Consider the following 22,159-nt stretch of genomic DNA (forward strand, 5'->3'; position numbering starts at 1 on the left):
TCAACGGAACTTGAAAAGCCAGTTAGTTCTGAAGTCGGGGAGCAGGAAATCCAGGAATCTGGTCAACCGCAACCTGAAGAGGATCATAATATGAACCAAGAGCACGGTGAGGAGGCAGAGGGGGAAGATCCTGAAGAAGAAGTGGTGGATCAGCCAGAAGAAGATGAATACGTCCTACCCGATCTCACGGAAACGGTATCTGAAGAAGAGGAGTCAACCCCAGATGAGATTGAGAATCAGGACAACGAATTTGATAACAATGAACACGAACAAGAAGCAGAAATCGAAGGGCAATATTCCAACGAAGAAGATGAAGAAGGCGAGACTGAGAGTGAACCTGTCATTGAAGGACAAGATACCGAAGATTCTAACCAACCACTTGAGGGCTTTGTAGTTCAAGAGAGAAGTAAAAACCGACCCCTTATCTTAGCCATTAGCAAGTCTCGGAATCCGTTTGACATATACAGAAAGTATCACGACTATTAAATAGATATACGATAAGACAACATTTAAAAGAATAAATTAAAATTTAAGACTGTAAATCTGCTGAATTTATTTTGCATTTTTGAGCGTGCACAAAAGTATGCAACAGAAAATGATGGGAAACTGTCAAGCACAGCACGAAAGCAAGCAGACTTATTTGCTGACACTGCTTGATATGTACACTTAGACTGCTTGCAAGTAGTGTTGAAGAGCAGTCAATATATCCCAGTGTCCAAATTTTTTTTTTACGTTTTGTGATTTCAGTAAGTTGAAATAATGTATTTATTGGATTGACTTGGATTTCTGTAGAAGTTACCGCATGTTGAGCTTAAGACATGCGTTCCTTAATCCAAGACTCGAACATGGAGACGCGAGTGTAGACATCGGGACTGTTGGAGGCACAGAAAGCGGTGCCATATGAAACAACGCCCACCTGTTTTAGAGATTCGCCATTGACCATAACCAAAGGACCACCAGAATCACCCTAAAGAGAATATCATATTAATAATCGTAGATTATATACCAAATTAGCTCAAAGATAAATCAACTCACATTGCAGGCACCCTTCCCGAAACGTTCCAGGGCACAAATCTCGGTGTTCGTCAGCTGCGTCATGGTCTGTTTGCATTTATCATTGGCCAACGTTTTGTAGGAGAGCTTCTGCAGAATTGTGGGATATTTGGCAAAGGGTCCAGTACCAAAGTGGAAAACGGAACCCCAACCGGTAAGCATCACATCCTGATCTGCGCCCACAAGCTCATTGCTGCTCACATCGATTGTGCTGATCCGCTTGCCATCCAGTTCAAAGGGTGGATCGATTTTGAGTATGGCGATGTCACTGGTCACCAGCTCCTCATAGTTTTCATTCATTTCGTACGACTGCACCTGGGAGCGATAACCGCTATTGTCATTCAAATCCCGCACTCCAGAAACTACGGTAATGCGACTGGCGTTCTGTCCATTGACACAGTGCGCCGCAGTCAGCACACGATTGGGTGCGATGAGGGATCCGCCGCAAAAGTGACGCTGTTTTCCGCTGCGTGTGAGGAACTGCATGGATATCTGGTAAGGCACATACTCATCTTCCGGCACATCATAACCACCAACCACACGCTCCTGTGAACTGCTGTCCACACTCTCAAAATAGGCATCCACTATAATGCAAGTGTTTTACCAACTGATATTTTATGTCGCCAAGTTGATAACTTACGATCAATTCCATTACCCATGGACTTTCCAGATGTCAGCACGCCGAGCAGCAAGACTAGAATCAATTGAGCTTCCATGACGATTGGCTTTGTTTGGTTTCTAACTAGCATCGGGCCTTTATATACCTTGCACTTTTGCCTCATTAGAATTTTATCAACCAATAACTGTGGGCGGTCTGAACTCATGGAATGCGTAACAAGGTCGTATACTTTTAGCACCATTAACTTGTGAGCGTGCTTAAAGCTCTACATAAGCAGCAGGGGAGCTGCATTTTGGAAAAGCCCAAAGAGGGAGAGAAAATTGAATAAAAAGAGAGATAAAAAAGTAATAAAGTTACATATGGTTCTAAAAAGAGGAAGAGAAAGCGGTGAGATGCAGAGGAACACGCAGAAGGAAGGGAGTAACGAAAGATTCTACACACTTCGATCGAAAGTGATCGAATGAGTTATAGAGAGATAGAGATAGAGATGGGTTTAAAGTTGTTTCATTGATTCCTGTTAAAACAGAGAGCAGACCTGCTTCCTTAAGATGTCTGACTTTTGGGTGGCACTCTGCTTTACAACAGACAGAGAGAGGGAGCGAGAGGAGTAGATGGAACGAGACAGAGCTGCTTCCTCAATTCCTGGTAATGACACCTACACCTACCCACACCTACATCCAAATTGAAACGACAAGAAAACAGATTCAGGCACAAGTAGTCCAAGAAACTGGGTGTCTTTGCAAGGATAGAGCCGGGCGGGGATGAGGGATCAGGCTGATCAGGCTGCAGTTTTAATCAATGAATAATTTAAATATTCCGATTGAACAAGCAGCAACTGCTGCAGTTGCTCCTTGGCATCGGACATTTCTTTTAATTCCTTGCTCCTGTGTGTGTGCTGGGGCAGCAGATGGAGGAGCCAGACAGACAATTGGAGTTGCCATTGGGCAATCAACACCTTTCGGTTCGCTTCGGCTATCTGGGCAGCTCACATGTTCGATGCAAATCAACTTCAGTTGCCGACGTCTGGGCGGGCACAGGCTGTATGCTATCTGCGTTGCTTCTCCGCTCCCGTCTCTGTTGCCGCTCTCAGTTGCCAATTCTTGCTGCCTGCCATGTGTCAGTTCCGGCCTGATTGCATCCAGCTAATGAATCATTTCACTGCGCTTCCCGAGAACTGTGTGTGGCAACTGGCGCAAATTAATTATGCACACCTCTGGGGATTCGCTGGGTTTCTGGGAGTCGGCGCTGCAGCATGTTGAGGTCTTGATCTTTGGACTACTGTGTTAATTGTTGCTCGGCTCGGTTTGGCGCTGCCTACGAACTGATTTGAACTTGAAATGGCTTTATTATTTTGGCAGGATGCGAGCTGGCTTTTTGTCTGCTTGGCGCCCTTCGGTTTCTGCCTTTTGTTAATTGGACCACCCTGACAAAGGAGCACAGAACGCCAATAACGTGACAGGACTTATCTTCGCGTTTTATATTTAGCTTCTGCATATAATTTGCATGTGAGTTCGCCGAGTTCCCGTTGACAGGTTAATCCCCATGTTAACTCATTAGGCTTTGTTCTCTCTGTCTCTCTCTCTCTCTATCTCTCTCTCTGTGTCTTGGCGGGAAATCCAATTAAGCAAAGCTGTACATCAGAGACTAACGAATACATACATGATGAGCATATGAAAATATTTTAAAAAATAAACAAATTAAACTGCAATAAAGAATATAATCTAGCCATCTATCCATCCAGTTTCCATATGTAAACTACTTTCTCAGTTGGCCAAGCTTATAATACATAGTTCATAAATTATTGGTAGCACTTTGGTACAGCCTTACTACAGATAAGTCAACAGCAAGATGCTGAATAAATTTTCCATTTATTGTGGCAATTAATTTTGCACTCGTTGCGATAAATGACAACAACAAGTTTAGTTAATTCGTATGTATAAAACATTTGGAACAAATGTGGAGTGGAAAATTAATTGCATGTTTTGCATAATCAGTAAATTGGTCGTTTATTTTACGTACTTAATTTGCCAACGCCACAAGGTGCCCAATGTCGTCCCTCCATCCCACCAACCCAACAGAACCGATCCACCGATCCACTCGGCATACCTATAAATTATGACTGCCGTCTAAATACATACATACATACATTCGGGATGAGCTCTTCTCTCAGTGGGACAAGTGAAATACGTTTTTATTTGCACATCAGATAAGAGATCTGGACACAGCGAGTAGCCTAACCATTTGTAGATACGCTTACCAAATCTGATACTGATACTACCTTCTTCACAATATTTATCGGTCGCGTGAGCTTGTTACCTAATTGATGACAACAGGTAGGCACTTCTGTCAAGCCACCAGCTCACTTAAGTTCTGCTCTGCGAAAAGTGAGAGGTGAGAAACGAGTATAATATTGTCCCTATTCATATCCAAGATTTGCTTATGATATTCTGACACGCACATCCAAACAGCAGGAGCCACAGTTGTCCCACTGTTACAATCCAGGGGCCAAAACAGTTGAACCTTTCGATTGCTTCTGAACTGAAATCTGAGAGAATTTCCTAATAATTCCAGATTTCATTTCATAACGTCACTTATATTATATTATACAGAGATATGACTAGATTAATATCATGATTGATTAGGAAATTTTTAAAGTGTTGATTTAGTCATATTTGGCTGACGGTTTCTATGTGAACTGTTAAGAAATGTCACAAAAATTCGGATTTGGTTCGTATTTAACACAATATAAAATCTTTCGTATACATAATAATAAATCTTATATATTATAATGTATTAATCTTGTCAAGTGAAGGTTAATTTCCATATCTATATTATTTCATTCTAGAACTTTTTTTCAGGCATGGTACAAATGTGAAAGGCCAATTTAGACCGCACGTGCAGGCGGCGATTAAGTACTTAACTCCAGACCAACTACTGGATTTTGGAGGCCCAATTGGCAACTGAGCCGAGTCAGGTCATAAAACAAGCGGCTTTGCTTTAAGAACCGACATATAAATCACCTGGAAGACGAAAAACAACACAAAACTGCGGCACAGGCAATAAAAGTTGCAGTCGAAATATTTATTTTATTTTTTTCGCTGCATTTTTTTTTTGTTTTCGAGTTTTTTTTTTTTTAAAGGACGGCCACACGCACAATTCTACAGAAGTTGGTTGGCGAAGAACAAGGCTGGCAATGATTCGGGCAATCAACCAAAATGTCATAATAATGATGGCGTTCCAGGCGGCCTCTTCGAACTCTACAGACAGGATGGATGCTTATCTTGTTAACACCGAACCTTTTTCAGGCTGGCGTTAACTTTAAACTTACAAAAATAAAAAAATGAAATCGGGCAGTGACAAAGTCTGTTCTTAGCTCATTCAACTTGATTAAAATACAAATGTTTTTCATCTTTCGAAAAATTAAAAAGTCATTTTAAGTTATCAGTGTGTATAGTTTTCGTTGTTACTTTTAAATTACCTTATTTGCACTAATTTTGGAATGTATTTGATAAATTTGGTTTATATTTGTATTTAATCTTATTAACATTTCCTTAAGAATCTGACCATAACCCAATTTTTATATAAATAATAACATTTATAATAAATATTCAGCAAGCTGTAATCTTTAACCTTGGTTATATTGCCATAAAGAAGATAAAGTTATAAGCGTAGAGGCATCCAAAAGATACATAAGCATTTAAGTAGATACAATTTCGTATTTTGAGACACATTCGAAAGATGCGAGCTGACAAAATGCCATTAAAATATCAACATTTAATTGAGATTTGCCTTGTGGTCTGTCTCTGTTTGGGCTTAGTGAGAGCAGAGGATGCTGATCTGGACGCACTCCGCATCAATGGTGGCCAGTTGATGAACAATACGGTGCCGTTTCAGGTGTCGCTGCAGATGCAACGCCGCGGCGGCTGGCGGCACTTTTGCAGCGGCTCCATAATCAGTGAGCTGCATGTGTTGACTGCGGCCCATTGTGTGGAAAAGATGAAGGTGGAGGATCTGAGCGTTTTGGGTGGCACACTCAACTGGAAGTCAGGTGGCAAGCGGCACAAGATTGTGGGGAAACACGTGCATCCCGGATACGCAATGACGCCACGGATTATCAATGACATTGCAGTGTTAAAGGTCAGTCCGCCGTTTGGACTGCATCTCGCCGAGATTGGCACCATACCCATGGGTGGCTCTGATCGCATTGGCGGCAAAGTGCCTGTCCGTCTCACCGGCTGGGGATCCACAACGCCAAGCAGCTCGGGGGCCAAGGTGCCGGATCGGCTGCAGGTGCTTGACTATCAGACCATCTCGAATGGGGAATGCGCACAGAAAGGTTTTCGCGTCACACCCAATGAGATCTGTGCATTGGCAGCACATGGCCAAGGAGCCTGCATGGTGAGTCCGTCAGCTCAGCTCAGTTTAGGTATGACTATTAAAGTATTTCCATTTGTACAGGGTGATTCGGGTGGGCCATTGATCTTGTCAAGCGGCCCACAGAAACTGGCTGGAATTGTGTCCTATGGTAGCGCCACCTGTGCCCAGGGCAAGCCCGATGTCTATACGCGCGTCTCTAGTTTTCTGCCCTATATAAACAAAATCCTTAACCAGGACTTGACCCGACAACCCCAGCAAACCGAGCAAAACTAATAAATTCTTTGCGCCTTCAATTTTATTAGCCTTTTTTTTTTGGCGACTAATTAAAAATCTTGTTCAATATTCGCCACAGTCGCTGGCAGCCGCAGTGCATCTTCATCGGCCCAATGCCTAGGCATAGGTCTGGCCTGGTATGGCCTGGTATGGCAGGGTCTGACATGGTCTGGCCTGGCTCCAGCTTTGGCCTGCACTCTGTGGACCATGATAAATGCAAAAAGCAATTTATCGCACATTTAACTCAATTCAGTTTCTTTATGGGCAGCAACAGGCCCAGACCCAGACCAAGACCCAGACTCTAAACGCAGACGCAGACGCAGGCGATAGGGTGGAGTCAGAGGCGGCTGATGGAGAGGAGGGAGGGGGGAGGGGGCACGCCTGCAAGACAGACAAAGTTTCGCTGACACGCATACTACACACAGCCTCAAGTGAGGCATGCAGCATGCTGCAAGCTGGACCGCGAGTCATGGACCATGGACCGTGCACCGTGGCGTGGCACTGCGCTTGTAATTCGATATTAGATTTTATGTGCGACAAATACGAAGTGCAAACATTTTTATGTTTCTTCAATTTCTATGCTGCATTCGTATTTGTAGTGGAAAAAATTGAAAGATGCGCCCCAATGCCTCAACCTCGACCAGCTCTGCGTTCCAACATAATTAAGTTCAAATAATGTGGGCCTCACGCTTTTCGATTTGGGTACCTCATCTATACTGATGTACCTACTGCCCAAATTCTCAACTGCATTTGTTATACTCTACCTGCTTGAAATTGGAGCGAGAATTATGACCTTATACTTTCTCCGTTACAAACAGCATTCAAATAATCAAAACGATTTCTTTTAAATAAAATTTTGCAAGAAAAAAATAAAGCATTCGTAAGAAAGATCTATAAATCAATAATGAAACCATTGAACAGCTGACTACAAAAAAAACAACTATTCAAATCTGAGAAATATCAAAATTTTATCATACCAAAGTTAAAAAAAACAATGACCAATATATCTAATTAATTATTTTTTCTGCGGCGAATAAGATTTCCAATTGGAACTTATCTAAAGACGGCTGAGCTATTTTATTAGGTGTTTTTCTAAAGTCGATAAACTAACACTGCGAATGCTAAGAAGATATATATGAATATTTTTAAACAAGTCATTTTAATAATAAATAAGTGTGAAAGCGAATGTGAGAGAGAGAGAGAGGGGCTTAATGAAAGAAAGAGAGAGAGAGATGGCATTTGTTAGACGCTCGTCGCTGACCGCATAAATTCATTTAGATCAATCAATTCAATTTGTTTGTCAATAAAAACTAAATGAGTATTTCATTTAAACAAATTAAAATTCGACCCATTTGAATGTCGCGCACAAAATTCAAACATCCAAACGAACTCAACCAACTGAACCCGTCCAGCAATTAAAATTGACGGGGAAAATGGAACTTGGATTGGGTCTGGAACTGAGACTCAGTTGGTAGACGCAGCCTGATTTCAGAGCTGAAACAAGTAATTGTATGAGTGTGCAGATGAATATGAATATAAATATGACTAGTCTAGAGGCCCTGTCTTTGGGCCTTTGTTGACTTTTCATTGTCAATTAAAATCAAATAAATTTATTTGCTGCTTGACATTCGCGGGCAGATTCTGATTCTTGTTTCGATTCGTGAATTCCGATTCCCGGATTCTGAATCAGATGGAAGACTCGTGTTTGCGATGCAAGTGGATTGAGCAATATATTGTTTTGACCTTCTTCTTGTATTTATTGCAATTTATTTAGCTGCTACTGTCGAAAATGTTTCTGCACTTTGACCTCATCACAAATCAGTTAAAGTTACTTCGCCTTGCCCTGCTTTGCAACAGATTCCATTGCCTTCTTCACTGTTTCGGGATCACCCAGAAATTTCATCGATACCAACGGCTTCATGCACTCATCCAGCTCATAGATAAATGGTATTCCAGTGGGCAGATTGAGTTCCATGATGGCTTCATCGGATATTTGATCCAGCTGCTTGACAATGCCACGCAGACTGTTCCCATGTGCGGAAATGATCAGTTTCTTGCCTTCCAAGATTTGCGGCACGATGACTTTATTCCAGTATGGCATGGTGCGTTGGATGGTCAGCTTTAGGGATTCGGTTTTGGGCATATCGCAGGGATCAAGGTTCTTATAGCGCGGATCCTTGGCAATGCATTCGTAGTACTTGTGATCCTCTTCCATGGGCGGTGGGGGTGTATCAAAGCTCCGTCGCCAGATCTTAACTTGATCCTCGCCATATTTCTTGGCCGTCTCGGCCTTGTTGAGCCCCGTCAACCCACCATAGTGTCGCTCGTTGAGGCGCCACGTCCTGCAAGTCGGGATCGTTTCCTGCCCAGTCACCTCTAGCACCGTCTTGAGGGTATCCTGGGCTCGCTTCAGCACCGAAGTGTGCGCCATGTCAAACTTCAGTTTGGCCTCCTTGATTGCCTTGCCAGCGGCGCAGGCCTCCTCCTTGCCCTTCTCGCTGAGCTTGGCATCAAACCACCCACAAAACAGATTCTTCTGATTCCACTCGGATTCACCGTGTCGCACCATGACTACCACGAACTTCTTCGTCTCACACTTTTCAGAGTATCTCCGTTGCGGCGTCAACAATCGTGGCGTCAACAACAACTGACTTTCACAACAGAGCTTCAAAGATCCAGCCATTTATCTTTTAAATTTTATTTGTCAAAATTACTAAAATAAAAACAACAGATTTTGAGTTACTCCTTGATAAGACAATGTAGTCATTGCCAACTATAGACTTCCAAAACTACATAAACCAAAGTTAAAAAATATGGTATTAAAAAGAAAAAAACAAACAATCCCTGAAACTACCATAGCTAGAGTTATGAAATTTGGTAGGAGTGCTCATATATGTGTTATATCTATATATATATATATTTATTTGAATGCTCCTGACAAGTTCAGCCAATTAAGGGTTATTCAAATAGAGAAGAAGTAGTAGTTTGTGAAAGGCTTACTAAATTACCTTAGCTATAAACTGAGTGACAACTCAATGAAGTTAAGCGACAGTAACATTGAAGACTTGTTCAAAACCAACTGCAACTTGGACTGCCAATGCGAGCAGCCAACAAATCGACCAAGTGACACATGGTCAGGGAAGGTAGCTGAGAATGGGTTGTGCTGGATAGTCAGTAGAAGCAGAAGCAGCCATAAAGAGCTTTTACGGCCGACAGTGGCGGCAGTTTGGATGATAAATTGTCGACTGCGGTCAGTTTTGTGCCGGCAGGTCGACAACTTGTCCCTGGGACGGCGACACCAAGAGCAGCTACCCATAGATCGATGTCCAGTCGTGGAGTGAGAGCGTTAGAGATTAGACAATTTGTATAGGAGCTTGGACAGTTTTGCCTGGAAGCGCCACTCTGGTGGCAAGCAAAGCACGGGCCATCATGTGGCATTCCACCTGGTCCATTGCCTGGCCAAGCTCTTTACAGTTGCCTCGTGTTAATTGAAAATTGTACGGTAATGTTGCTTATCGCTTGCCTATCTGACGACGTCGTCGTCTTCGTCGCTGTCGCTATTGCTGTCGTTGTCCATGGGTGCCAGTACCAGCACCAGTCTGAATCCCAGTTCCAGTGACCATGCATTGCTCTCTGTCTCTGGTCTCTGCCATTCGGTTTGCGTGTCCATGTTTCTTGGAGCCACACCTCGAGGCCTCACGCATTGGCAGAGGTGTTTGATAAACATCCAAAGTCGTGTCTCTACTTGTTGTTGTTGTTGTTGCTGTGTGGCTTGCGGTGAAAATTTCTCAAACACTTTTTGACAACTTTCATGTGGAACGCACTTAACAAAATTTATCGCCTCTGACATTTTTTGTGACTTTAATTGCTTATAGACATAAGAAGTTGTCCTCCAGCTACTTGCCACACATCTGTGGGCCTTCTTTTGGCACCTGTGGCTGAGGGCAGCCTAGGGTTCTAAGCTGGGCTTTAGACACGTTAACAGTTGACACGATTCGCGGCTTAATTGCTTTTAATGAATGATTGATGATATTAGCTCGGATCGCAAGTAATCGAGTCTATTATTTCGACAAGTCTTACATTTCTTGCATTCAAACTGAATAACTGCCTAAAGAATTACCTAAATATTTTTATAGCTATTACAGATAAGAAAAGAGGAAAGAGGTGTTATGTTTTAACTTTGTGCTAACTAAGACACCTTTGGATCTTAAACTCTCTATTTATTATATTAAAAGTAAAGTTGTCTGCGGTTAAGGTGAAATTTTTAAGATACAATCAATACTAAACTAGCTACTAGTCATATGTAGTTATTTGAGTATAGCTCTGTACTTTATCTTTATCCATATGGAACACGTTCCGTTGCGCGTAACGACTTAATAATTTTCCACTTTCTGATAAACAATTTTCTCCTGCCAAAATGTATAAAAAAAAGAAAATGAAAATAAAATGGCGCTTACAATTACGGAAATTTCAACTGACGCGTGAGCAGGTCAAAAGTTTTCCAAACGGCGAATGTCCATTGAATTGGTTGGCCAACAGACATGACCAAGAGGCGACTGAAGATTGAGACTGCGACTGCGACTGGGACCAAGACCAAGACCGAGACCCCAAATAGAAGCCGCCGCAGTTACCAAACGGTGGCCTGTGGTGGGGCTACTGCACAGCTGCAGCGATGAAATTGAGACGCGCTTGCAACTGCAACATCCACGCACACACACACACACACACACACACTTACATACATATGGGACACACACACGTAGCACGGCCACGAACTTTGCTCGCTTAACCTTTGATAGTTGTTGCTGTTTTTGTTGAATTTCGGCTCGTATGGCTTCGAGTACTGTGAGTACGAGTGAGTGTGAGTACCTGCGGCAATTTGAGCACCTGGCAGCTCTGATTATCCAGGCACACATGTGGTGCACACACTGAACACTGAACATTGAACTCATTTTCCGTTTTTCATCGGCCAATTCCATTCTGGATTTGCGTAAATTGAAAATTATCCGCTCAAGGATTTATTTCTTACCATTTACAACAGCTGCATTCAATTATTTGCTGGCATTGCAAATATAATTTAAGTATAAAAATCGAAATCAATTTATACCTATAAAGTGAATGCATTAACGAATCATATTATAGCGTTTGATAAAAAAACAAAAGTCCTATATATATATGTTCCTGTATTTCTTTCTTTAAACTTGTGGTATGACAATGTTCTAGTTGAAGTATGTGCTTATTTAATCATTTGATGGAATACGTTTTCGGTTAGGCCTTTAACACATATGCCAATGTTAAACGTATCAATCTCTATGTGTCTATCTAAATGCCAATTATATTTGCAAAGCTCAAGTGCCCTCAGTAAATTGCAGTTTCTCAGGTTGTTCAGAGATAAGTCGAACTGGTCAACTGGCAGGTTCATAGATGAACGCCTGTTGAGCATAACCGAACCGAAACCAAATTTAAGAAAGCAATTTTGCTTCTTCTTGGAGTCCACCAACCCTGGACTTGGAAGTGGCCAATGGAAGTGGCGCTGCAGACGATCATCGTTTCATGTGGGTGTGTGAAATAGGGCTAGGAAACAGAGGCTCCATCGATGCAGTCATTGCAGAAATGCGGATGGACATACTATAGACATCGAGGCGAAGTGAGGCGAGGAGCTTAGCATGCGATTTCATTTTGATAATAATGGCAAAGGCAAATAATTATAATGATCATGATCACAATCATCGATGCTGGCAGCGACTGTTGCCTGTTGCCTGTTGGCTGCAACTCGGGTCTGTGGCAGCATCATCAACGCAGCAACTTGGCCAAATGACTAAGCAATTTACCGTTTTGTATAGATTTCAAAGCCTTGCCCCTGGATCTGCCCCTGGCAGTGGCCGTGCAACAAAACTGCACACACTCTACGCTCGAGCTCATCTTCAATGAAATTTCAGGTCAATTGTCTTCTGCGGCTTCGGCTCTCAGTCGAAGATCGCGCCTCCAACTATGGGACTTTGGCGAGTCGACCGCAGACTCAGACGCAGCTCTTGGCAATTTCTATTTTCGTGCAGAATTGTAGTCAGTATTTTTATGTGCGAGCTGAGTATTTGTATACCCTAACATCAAGTATTTCAAGTTTGTTAAACAATTTTTGAAATAAGTTATTTTAAAGATACCAAGTTACATATACTGCTAAAAATGAAATTGAAAATTAAGATATATGTCTCAAAAATATGAATATATATCGTAAGACCATATACCTTATTTTTATATCTTTGAAATATTCTCTTTACTCTAATATTAAAACATATAATGTATTTATATTTGCCAATCTATTATCATTGTTGAATATATCATTATATTTTTATTACACTCACGTCTTAAGAAAATTCTAGAATTAAGTAGATAAAATATATAATTTTATCTATATAAATATTATTTAAATTTAATCTTTAAAGCACAGTGAACAATGTTAAATTGATTGATCAATTGAGCTAGCAGAGTATTCAAGCTTCTTTATGTACCATCGAACAGTTCTTTCGTGTTTTTCTTTATTAATATTATTATTTTTATTTTTCTTATTTTTTCTTTACGTTTGTTTGTTGCACTTTTCGCTCTTTTGCACACTGGCTGCGTAGGCGCTTTCCACAGATTAATTGAAGTCATAAGCAATTGTAAACTTATCGCTTTGGTCCAAGTTGCAAGACTGAAGACGACGGAAGATGAATGTGGAAGAGATCAAAAGAGGGAAGATGAGTGGGGGAAGCTTTTGGCTAACTTATTTCTTGTCTCATTTTTATTTTTTTCACTTTGCGGCTTTGTCGATTTATCGATTTGCAGCAGCAGCAGCAGCAACCACAATGACAGTTATTTTGTTGTTTGCTGTTGTTGGCGTTGGTTAATTTGTTGCTATATTTGATTGTGGCACACTTTGCGCAATTATTTGATTGCGTTTCTATTAAGTACCGATAGAGTTCAAGAGTTCAACAATCAGTAGCCAATAGCAGCTCATTTATTTTATTCCGTTCGAGGTTAAATTCCATCTCTCAATCAATGGATCGTGTCGGTTCACTTAATGGACTAGAAGTGCAAAATAATCAATAAATACACACTTGAAATGTTGTTCTTAATCGGCTGTGAATTGTGCTTTATAAAGATCTTAAATGATATTAATTTTCCAAATATATTAATAATAATTTAAACTAAAAACTTGTCGCCCAAAAGTATGCAATGAAAATATGTAATGAGACCAAAAGCTAATTAGACCCGAACATCTTATGGTTAATTTAAAAGTATGTTTTTGTTTTACTTTGTTTTTAGATTTTCATAAAATACCTTTTCTTTTAGTAGCTTAATTAATTAATTTCCCAGCTATCGAGTTATGCGATACATCCTAATACGTAATCAATGACATTTTAATATCTGTACACCAACTAACCCCTTACAAGTTACGAACGCTAGATGACGCCACTAGTAATATTATAATATTGCAGATTCTTGCGATCGTGATTGAATTTGTAGTGTAAAATAAATATTAAAAAATTGATTAAAAATTGGTATAAAATTCCGTTATGACTTTATGCAAATATATTTACCAGACTGAAGGAAGTACATAACTATTTGCACTTAAAGTATATTTGTATATTGTGTGAGTTTGTCTTTCATATCTTACTATAATATTTGTATCTCTAAGCATATATAACTGTCAGATATAGAATATCTGTATCTATAGATTAGCATCTGTATGTACAACTTTTTAATCGTTCGACGCTTACCACGTTGTTGCTCATGTGGCACGTACAGCAAGTGGCTGAATAATTAAAACGCAGGACATGTGTGGGAGAAGCAACAATAACTACAAAAACAACAGCAATAATAAACTTTTCCAAGAGGTATGTACTTGGATATGGATACGGAAAAGGACAACAATGTAGGGGTAAGGGGGATGTGTTCTGCCCGACGCTAAAGGCAGCAATTATGACGCGTCAGATTGAAGACGCTGAGCGTGGAGCGAAAGGATAAAAGCCGGATGTCGAAATATGGGTAATAAATGTGGTAAACAGCCGCTGCAAGATGATACACTCGCACACACACACACACTCACACAACACATATGCATAGATGATGAGTTAAATGGCAAATGCTAATGGAAATGTGACAGGCAACAGCCAAAAGAGGATGCTGCCGGCTGTCTCCAGTAGCTCTTTATTGCTTTTGCCCCACTCCGTGGCACTAACAGCACCACACAACCACGCGACATATGCAAATACAATGCTAAATGTATGATGGTGGTGCACAGCACGTGAATTTAGTGGTTCCGGAAGTTTTTGCGGCATTTGAGCAATTTTATTGCCAAGTCTTGAAGTTTGCTTACGCTTTCTGGCATAAATGAAAAGACGCGAATTGAAATTCATGGCGCCCAAAAAGGTGGGACAGAGAGGAGACGGGGCTGTTGCCGTGTTTTATTGTGTATATGCGTGAGACACTTGCCACTAAACGTGCCACAAAGCCAAGTCGAGCAGCTCGCTCGTGCCTCAAGCGTTAATCTCAGAAAGGGGAGAAGGGGGTGCTAGAGATTGGGGTTGAGGTTTGTGGGGGATTTGAGGCTCCTAACATGCGTGTAAATATGAATAGCATTTGTGCATAACATATGTTTGTTTATTCATTCGTGTCTTGGCTGCCAAATTGTAGACAAACAATTAAAATGTTGTTCCGACTTTAATTGAAAATTAATTGTTACTGTCATCGGGTAATTTCTTCCCCATTTCTCCCATTATTTGTGTTTTGTTTTCATTAAACAAAAAGATGGAATATATATTTAGCTAATTGATAATTTAGACAAGTTATATCACTGGTATATAGTGGAAGTTAGAAGCCTTTATACAGAAAATAGCTAGATATAATAGCTGAGAATCAACAGAGAATGAACTCTCACCGAAGCGCTGAATATATTTATTGCACTCAACATATCTTGAAATATAAATAAATAAAAAAGTACGATCAAATTTTTTCTATTTGATTTTTCTTTAACCTTAATTTTTTCGGAAGAGCCCAGAGAACAGCATCAAAAATGTTCGCAATCATTGGAATTTATCAACTGGCATTTAACTTATTTGCAACATTGTGGCAATCATTAGCAGCTTTGATAAATTGATTTTTGTGGCAAATTTGACAAATTTGCTAATCAAACAAAATGCCAAAGGAAGAGACAGAGAACGAGATGGAGAAGAGTACAGCTTGGCAAATCTTCGCTTTGGACAGTTGAAAGGTGTTTTTAATTACTCGAAGCAGTTGACAACAGAGGAACAATTAAGGCCGAAATGGAACTAAGGAACTGAGTTGGCTCAGGGTGACATTTAACCAAACGGAAAAGTGCAAATATAGTCAGATTGAGAAAGGGAAACGGCAAAACCCACACAGAACATCATTAGTGCCTCTAACTCTGCCCCTGAGTCAAACTCAGACTCTGGAGCAGCATCAGGGGATGGATGCTCGACTTTGACTTTGTCTCAGGCGAAATGTAAACAGCTAAGATGACAGTGAGTTCCATAGATATACTGACAGAAGCAACGCGTTCCATGGAGATTCTCTCTAAAACTAAAATAATTTGCTAATATTTGCACAGCAAGAAAAGTTAAGATGCCGCTCGCTGCATGCAACACAACCGCGCCACATCATTAATTATTTCAGGCACAAACTCAGCTCAGGCAGCAAGGCTCAGTTTCAGTTTCAGATTCGGGTTCGACTACGAGTTGGGCTTTGGGACCGGTCGAATGCCTCTCTGAAAGGTTGTTAATTAATAGAAATTTGCGTTGGAATTTCACAATTTCACAAATTCGCATAGCAGCATCAATTTATCGTTAACTACGACTAGACTGCTAAGACTGGTATCTGTCCAATCTTATAGACATTCCAGAAAAATTCTTGGTGAAAGTGGTTTTTTTCCGGGAAACAAATGATTTAAGTGGGAGAATAGATAAGTAAATAAGTTATTAAAAGTTATTGCTAAAAAAAATTATTCTAAGCGACTGCTTACTTTAAGAAATAGCACTCCAGAGTTGTAGTACTTTACCATTTAGAAATTTGTTTCTGTTCATTTTAAGTATAAGTTGTAAATTCCGAATAGAATATCTTTTAGAAAATCTTTTAGATCATAATTATATTTTATTTTGATATAAACACTGCTTTGATTTGCAATAAAAAACTTAAAACACAATGATTCTGTTAAATAACATTTCAGTCGCTGTCGAGCAGTCCAACTGGAAATTGACTCACTGTTAAAGTAAGAGTACAATAAGAATATTTCTTAACGAAACTTTAGAACCCTCATTGAAAACACGCACTCAGAGTCATTTACACTCAACACACACACATTAACGCACTCTCTTTCATATACATAGAGAGCGGAGCGCCGCCCCTTTTTGAGCAGTTTACTGAGAGGCAGCCAGGTTTACTGTTTGCGCAAGAGAGAGAGAGCGGCCAAAGGCGACGCACATTTGTTATTTGTTAATCAAATTTTGTGCTCTTCTAACCTTCGGACTTGCACTATGAGCCCCCCAATGCGGTTCAATGCTGCCCAGTGCGAGCGAGATGGCAGTCGAGCGCGAAGCAAATTAAAGAGGAAATACGCGAAATAAGAAATTTTCTAGTTACAGGCGGCAAAAGCAGACAGTGAAGTGGAGCACGCAGCTAACAACGGCCTGTGTCTAACGGTTTCTAGTCAATCTCTGTTTTTGTGGCTTCGCTTATCAACTGGCGGTCCGCTTATCATGTTGAGCAATGTATTTCTCGTGTGGTTGTCGCCGGTTCTTATTTATTTTCGGAGCAGCAATAAAATATTGAGATTTCTACAGTCAGAGCCATTTTAAAAATTATTTATCAGCAGCAGCAAAAATCTATAAAGATTAAAATTCCCACAAAATAAACCTTAAAGATTAAAAAATGAAAATCAAAAGACACAACAATATTTGTGACATAAGCGTACAGCAGATAGTTCTGAATCAAATGAAATCATTTTGCTATATTTAGAATCTTCCTCTTCCTCCCTATTTCTACAATATAATTAATAACTTGTTGTGCCAATAAAGTGCTCCCAGCCATCGCCTCTTACCCCTTGAACCCTATACAAAGACCCAGTGCCCTTTTTCAAAGATGCTGCCGTCCATTCATGCCAGTTCTTTACCTCAGTTTTTGGGAAGAAATCTGAAAAAAAATAAATAGAAATTAATGTTTGGTAAAGAGTTCACAAAAAAAGGGATGATGCTGAGCCCTTTCCCCTCGATCTTTTGAGATCAAAGATGCTCTACCATTTAGCGAACCCTAGGGTTAAAAACCAGACGTGTGTGCTCTTTTTGGGCTAAAATCTTGAACTTTCTTTATTAATTGACGTTGACATCATATGAGAGTGCTCTGACCAGATCCAGTTCAGAGGTGACAAGCAGTTTGGTCCAGTTAAATAACAGCTTCCTCTTCCCACAGTTGCGATTTGATGGACAGCTGACCGTTATTTTCGATGAGAAAGTGCGCAATTCAACTGCTTACAAAAGTTTTCTAGCTTTCTGAAACTGTACTTTATGGATAAGTGTGAATATTAATTAAATTTGAGATGTCACAAGTATATAATTTAATTGGGATTTCTTGTATAAAAAACACATATTTGAAAACTCTATTTAGTTATCTAGCTTTATTTTTGAATTTTATAGAATTGGCCGAAACAAGTTGCAACTGAAATTTGTTAGATTTACCACAAAAATCAACTCGAAGGATGAACATAAAAATCGAATTAGTCACAGCAGGAGATAAAAATAATAATTAATGATCTTTGATGTTGGACAGCTATAGAAATATTGTAACTGTGTTGAATTTTTCGCACTTTCCACTCCTCCTTTTGGCACCCCGAAAACATAAAGTAAAGTAAAAATGAAAATATCGTTACAAAAATGTCAAAAAAAAAAAAGAAGAAAAAAGGCAACTGGGAAATCATCAAAATCTACCAAATTATTTGCACTGGAAAATGCATTGAAAATTGGCATAAATAATGTCAAGCGTAACAAGGGAATGGATAAAACAGAGTGGGGAGGGAGAAGCAACATTTTGAGCTGGGGTTGGCAATTTTTGCATATGTGTCGAGTCGATCAAAATGCATTGGCATAGAAAATTGTTGCCGCTGTTGATGCCACACCCTGCAGCCACAGTGTGTGTTCGTTCTCACCTTTGACCCAATTTCTTAGGCTTTGCAAATATTTTTGCATCTTTGCCAGCAGCCGTCGCCTTTTGAATATTTGATGTGAATGCGCTGAAGGCAAACAAATTCATTTGCCTTTCTTCTTGCCAGTTGCAAAAGGTGGCAATAAGATTGAAAATGAAAATGAAAGTCCTTAAGAGCCGCGTGGCGTCAGGCAGCGCCCTTCAAAAATTTGTTTTGTTGTTTTTTTTTACTCTACTTCTTTTTGAAGTTGACTTCAGTTTATCATTATTGTTTATGCCTAATGCAAAAATATTTATTGACAGCTTAAGCCAAGTAGAAGAGAAGAAAACGAACACAATAGACTCAATTTCAATAAGCTATAAACTATTTTTTCACATTTTCATTAATATTTTTTTAAAGGGATGCATTCATATTCTCGCCTGAATTAAGATTCTCATAGAAAAAAATTGGGTTAATACTGCACAATTTATTTAAGAAATTTAAAGTAGACGAAAAAAAAACTTGAACATATTAACATACTTTTGAAACACTTAACATTTCTATCTATCTTAAATCTTTGTAAGTAAAGTAAACAACGTTGAAAATTCACACATATTGAGTTTTGCTTAACTATATTTTAAGATATTATGAGTATTATAGCGAATCCGAAATTCAATTACCTTCCGTTCAAAAACTACTCGTATTTCGATGAGTTTGAAGTTTTTACATCAATCCAAGAATTCTGTTACATCACACTTCAATAAAATACAGTCTACTTCTGGCTGAAATGTCAGTCGAATTGAAGGTTATAACTTCCTTTTGTCAGCGTCATTTAAGACGCCTCATAAAAACAGCAGACAAGAAGGCAGATCATTACCTCTCGAACTATCTGGCTATCGATAATGGTGCTAATTGAATTGGGCAAGTAGCGGGATGTGTGAAGAAGCGCTATTTCTGGCCGGACTCGTAGGACATCTGCCTTCAATTTGATTGCCCAATCGGCAAACGGAACAATCAAACTTCATTTGGGTTATGGCGAAGATGTGCTGCGATGCGATATGATTGTCATGCTTATTAATGTTTTTGTAGGCTGTCACGCATAATAAGCCTCGGGAATTGCGATTTTATTTTTATGATTTTCTAATGAAAAATCACATTTAAAGATCTTGAGCTTCGGGACAACGGGCAGCACCTGGACAAACATGAAGAATAGTTGAGAATAGGAGAAAACAACCCTTCGCTATAGCTAAGATAATGAAAGCAACGGTCAGCATTGACCTTAGCTGACCTCCAACGAACGTCGTACATTGCATTTGCATAACGAAATATCCCGATGAATTTGTAGTTTTAATTTCGGACTCATGATTTTTACAAAAAATGTTGGGAAAAAACTAGATTTTTTTGGGTAAAAAAACAGAGATTTTTAATTAAAATTTTCTTAAGCTCCTAAGGGAAAGGAAAATCCCTCGAAGTGTATGTAAGAAAACGGCAAATGCTCATTCAACCATTTGATTCAATGAAAATAAAATGAGTAGCTTGGTTCTCCAAGAATTTTATTTCTCCAGCGTATTATATTTATGATCCTAAAGTGTTTCAAATCCTTGATTGACATTTCGCTGGCATTTCAATCAAATTGCATTTGATATTATATTTTGTTTTTTGTACATTTTAATTGTATTTGACAAAGTTGCTAAACAAGATGTTGATTTCCTTTTCATAGCTGACAAATCAAGAGGGTTGCAGCAGGGTCGCAGCATCTTGAGATCTGATTCTTGGCGTGTTTCTGATCTGCCCAACAGCTGCCCTTTTGTGTTTTAGTTTGAGATTATAACTGACATTTGACCATTGGTCCAATAGTGCAATGGTCAGCTGGGGTTAGAAAAAGGGTTGCAGTTAGAGGTTTATCGGATGCTGGAAATTGCACTGAAAGAGCTTACAACTAACGGCAATTGGCTGTCAATCAGAAAAAATTCCGAGATTATCGTTAATGAAATCCCCCAAAAAGCTGGCTAATCAAAATATCTAACATAGTATCGGATGACATTCGAAATCACACAAATTGGGTTATAAAATTACAATTGCGGCTAAAGAACAATAAAAAAAAAACAACAACAACAACAATAATAAGTAAAAAATGGGCTTACTAATGTTTTGCGGTTTAGATTTCAAAGGATGCTTTCAAAGGGATGCCCCGAAGTCACCGAAATTGATACCGACCCGAGATCAGACCAAAAGGGGTGGCAATTGTTACCTTTTTCGAGCTGGGAGGCTGTTGGCTGGAAACTGTAACAACGAGTTGTGACAATTGAGGATTCAGGAGGTAGTCAAGTATCGCATTACGCTGTAGATTGCAATCTTTAACCCGTATGTGGCAGGAACTGCCGCGTGCCCCGAGCCGCCTCAAGGCATTTTCTAATTACCGCATTAGCTGCTGACTGAGACAGATCTGAGGGACATCTGCAGTGCCACGTGGGTGTTGGCCAACTACCAAGCATGTGGTCATATACAATAATAGTTATAAGCCCGAGTCAGCGCATGGTTTTGATGTCTTTGTCAGAGTCAGCTCAGACGACCATTTAAGGAAGGTGTTTCCCGGCCAGGACAATGGTCAATGGGCAACACCTACTGTTGCGGCATTGTTTTGGGCTTGTTCCATGATTTACGTGCTGATGAAAGGACCCTGAAGCGACCTTCGACTGACCAAGACACAAGACACAAGACACAAAACAGAAGACACACACCCAGACAAAGTTGTAACTGGAACGTGAGCTAAAACTGGTGTATTGTCTGTTACCAAAATAATTGGCCATATTTATGGACATTTTAGCCTTTTATGTCGGCATATTTCCTTTGCCATTTGTGCATTTATTACACATTTCTTTAGCAGTGACAACTATTTTAGTTTCTGTACTCCCTCTCTCCTGCCAGCGTTCCAAATGGCTAAAAACAATTGGTTTAGGCCTTGTTTTTGTGGCACATGAACTTACTTCCGTAAGCAATTTCATGCTCATTTTGTGGGCGTTCAAATTGGTTTATTGTCGTTAACTGTCCTTTGGCCAGATGCCCAGTCACCAGCACCAGTAACTGGCCATTAGCCAATGCCCATTTGACCATGGCATGTGGCCAGAGCAAAGGTGGGAATAGCTTTATACGGAGCTAAGTATGAGGCATAAAATACATTAACTGCAATTTAAATAGTTGTGCAATTTTGGGGGTATTTTCGGTATCAGTATACAAGATTTTATTATTTCTCAGGTTGTTTCTTTATACTGCACTGAATATGTAAGACTCGCTATTCTTTGATTTTATTCAACTAATTATTTATTAATAAATTAATTTAATCATACATTGACAGAAATATGTGCTTTCTTACAATATTTGTTGATAAAAAGTTGATACCATTTCAAAAAGTATACAACATAACCAATTAGCTGCCCGCTAAGCCTGACCCTTGCCCCAGTTACCCAGCTTATTGCCCATAAGTAGACTAATTTAAACCCTCTCGATGAGTACCTATTTGAGCAGCTCGGAATGGAGGCTGGACGAGATGCGACGGCCAAGAGATCAACGAAAAGCTTAACCCCTTTCAGCTCAGTCGGCTACTTTTTATTGTGGTCAAAACAAAATGAATATATTATTGTAATTTTTTAACTTAATTTTTTTAT

At 39.8% G+C, this 22,159-nt stretch overlaps 3 protein-coding genes across 3 annotated transcripts; 1 reads left to right on the forward strand and 2 right to left on the reverse strand.

The window, feature by feature from the left end:
- Positions 1–534: 534 nt before the first annotated feature.
- LOC117790928 (chymotrypsin-1) lies at positions 535–1,885 on the reverse strand. Its single transcript, XM_034630544.1, has 3 exons — positions 1,694–1,885; positions 1,036–1,637; positions 535–967 (listed from the first exon to the last, which is right to left on the reverse strand). Exons 1-3 carry the CDS (start codon positions 1,875–1,877, stop codon positions 812–814), a joined length of 942 nt encoding a protein of 313 aa, XP_034486435.1. The 5' UTR covers positions 1,878–1,885; the 3' UTR covers positions 535–811.
- A 3,528-nt stretch (positions 1,886–5,413) lies between these two features.
- LOC117791521 (chymotrypsin-1) lies at positions 5,414–6,342 on the forward strand. Its single transcript, XM_034631311.1, has 2 exons — positions 5,414–6,070; positions 6,131–6,342. Exons 1-2 carry the CDS (start codon positions 5,426–5,428, stop codon positions 6,320–6,322), a joined length of 837 nt encoding a protein of 278 aa, XP_034487202.1. The 5' UTR covers positions 5,414–5,425; the 3' UTR covers positions 6,323–6,342.
- Positions 6,343–8,055: 1,713 nt separating this feature from the next.
- Positions 8,056–9,046, reverse strand: LOC117790223 (phosphoglycerate mutase 2). Its single transcript, XM_034629569.1, has one exon. It carries the CDS (start codon positions 9,003–9,005, stop codon positions 8,151–8,153), a length of 855 nt encoding a protein of 284 aa, XP_034485460.1. The 5' UTR covers positions 9,006–9,046; the 3' UTR covers positions 8,056–8,150.
- Between the last annotated feature and the right edge of the window lie 13,113 nt (positions 9,047–22,159).

The sequence above is a fragment of the Drosophila innubila genome (assembly GCF_004354385.1).
Source record: "Drosophila innubila isolate TH190305 chromosome 3R unlocalized genomic scaffold, UK_Dinn_1.0 2_E_3R, whole genome shotgun sequence".
In the NCBI taxonomy this organism is placed as follows: domain Eukaryota; kingdom Metazoa; phylum Arthropoda; class Insecta; order Diptera; family Drosophilidae; genus Drosophila; species Drosophila innubila.

Bases quoted from the DNA above. Each gene is read 5' to 3' on its own strand.
- LOC117790928 (XM_034630544.1), bottom strand. From the start codon at position 1,877: ATGAGTTCAGACCGCCCACAGTTATTGGTTGATAAAATTCTAATGAGG. The intron at 1,638-1,693 runs GTAAGTTATCAA...CTTGCATTATAG, and splicing joins CATGGGTAATGGAATTGATC to TGGATGCCTATTTTGAGAGT. The intron at 968-1,035 runs GTGAGTTGATTT...TATTCTCTTTAG, and splicing joins TCGGGAAGGGTGCCTGCAAT to GGTGATTCTGGTGGTCCTTT.
- LOC117791521 (XM_034631311.1), top strand. From the start codon at position 5,426: ATGCCATTAAAATATCAACATTTAATTGAGATTTGCCTTGTGGTCTGT. The intron at 6,071-6,130 runs GTGAGTCCGTCA...CCATTTGTACAG, and splicing joins ATGGCCAAGGAGCCTGCATG to GGTGATTCGGGTGGGCCATT.
- LOC117790223 (XM_034629569.1), bottom strand. From the start codon at position 9,005: ATGGCTGGATCTTTGAAGCTCTGTTGTGAAAGTCAGTTGTTGTTGACG.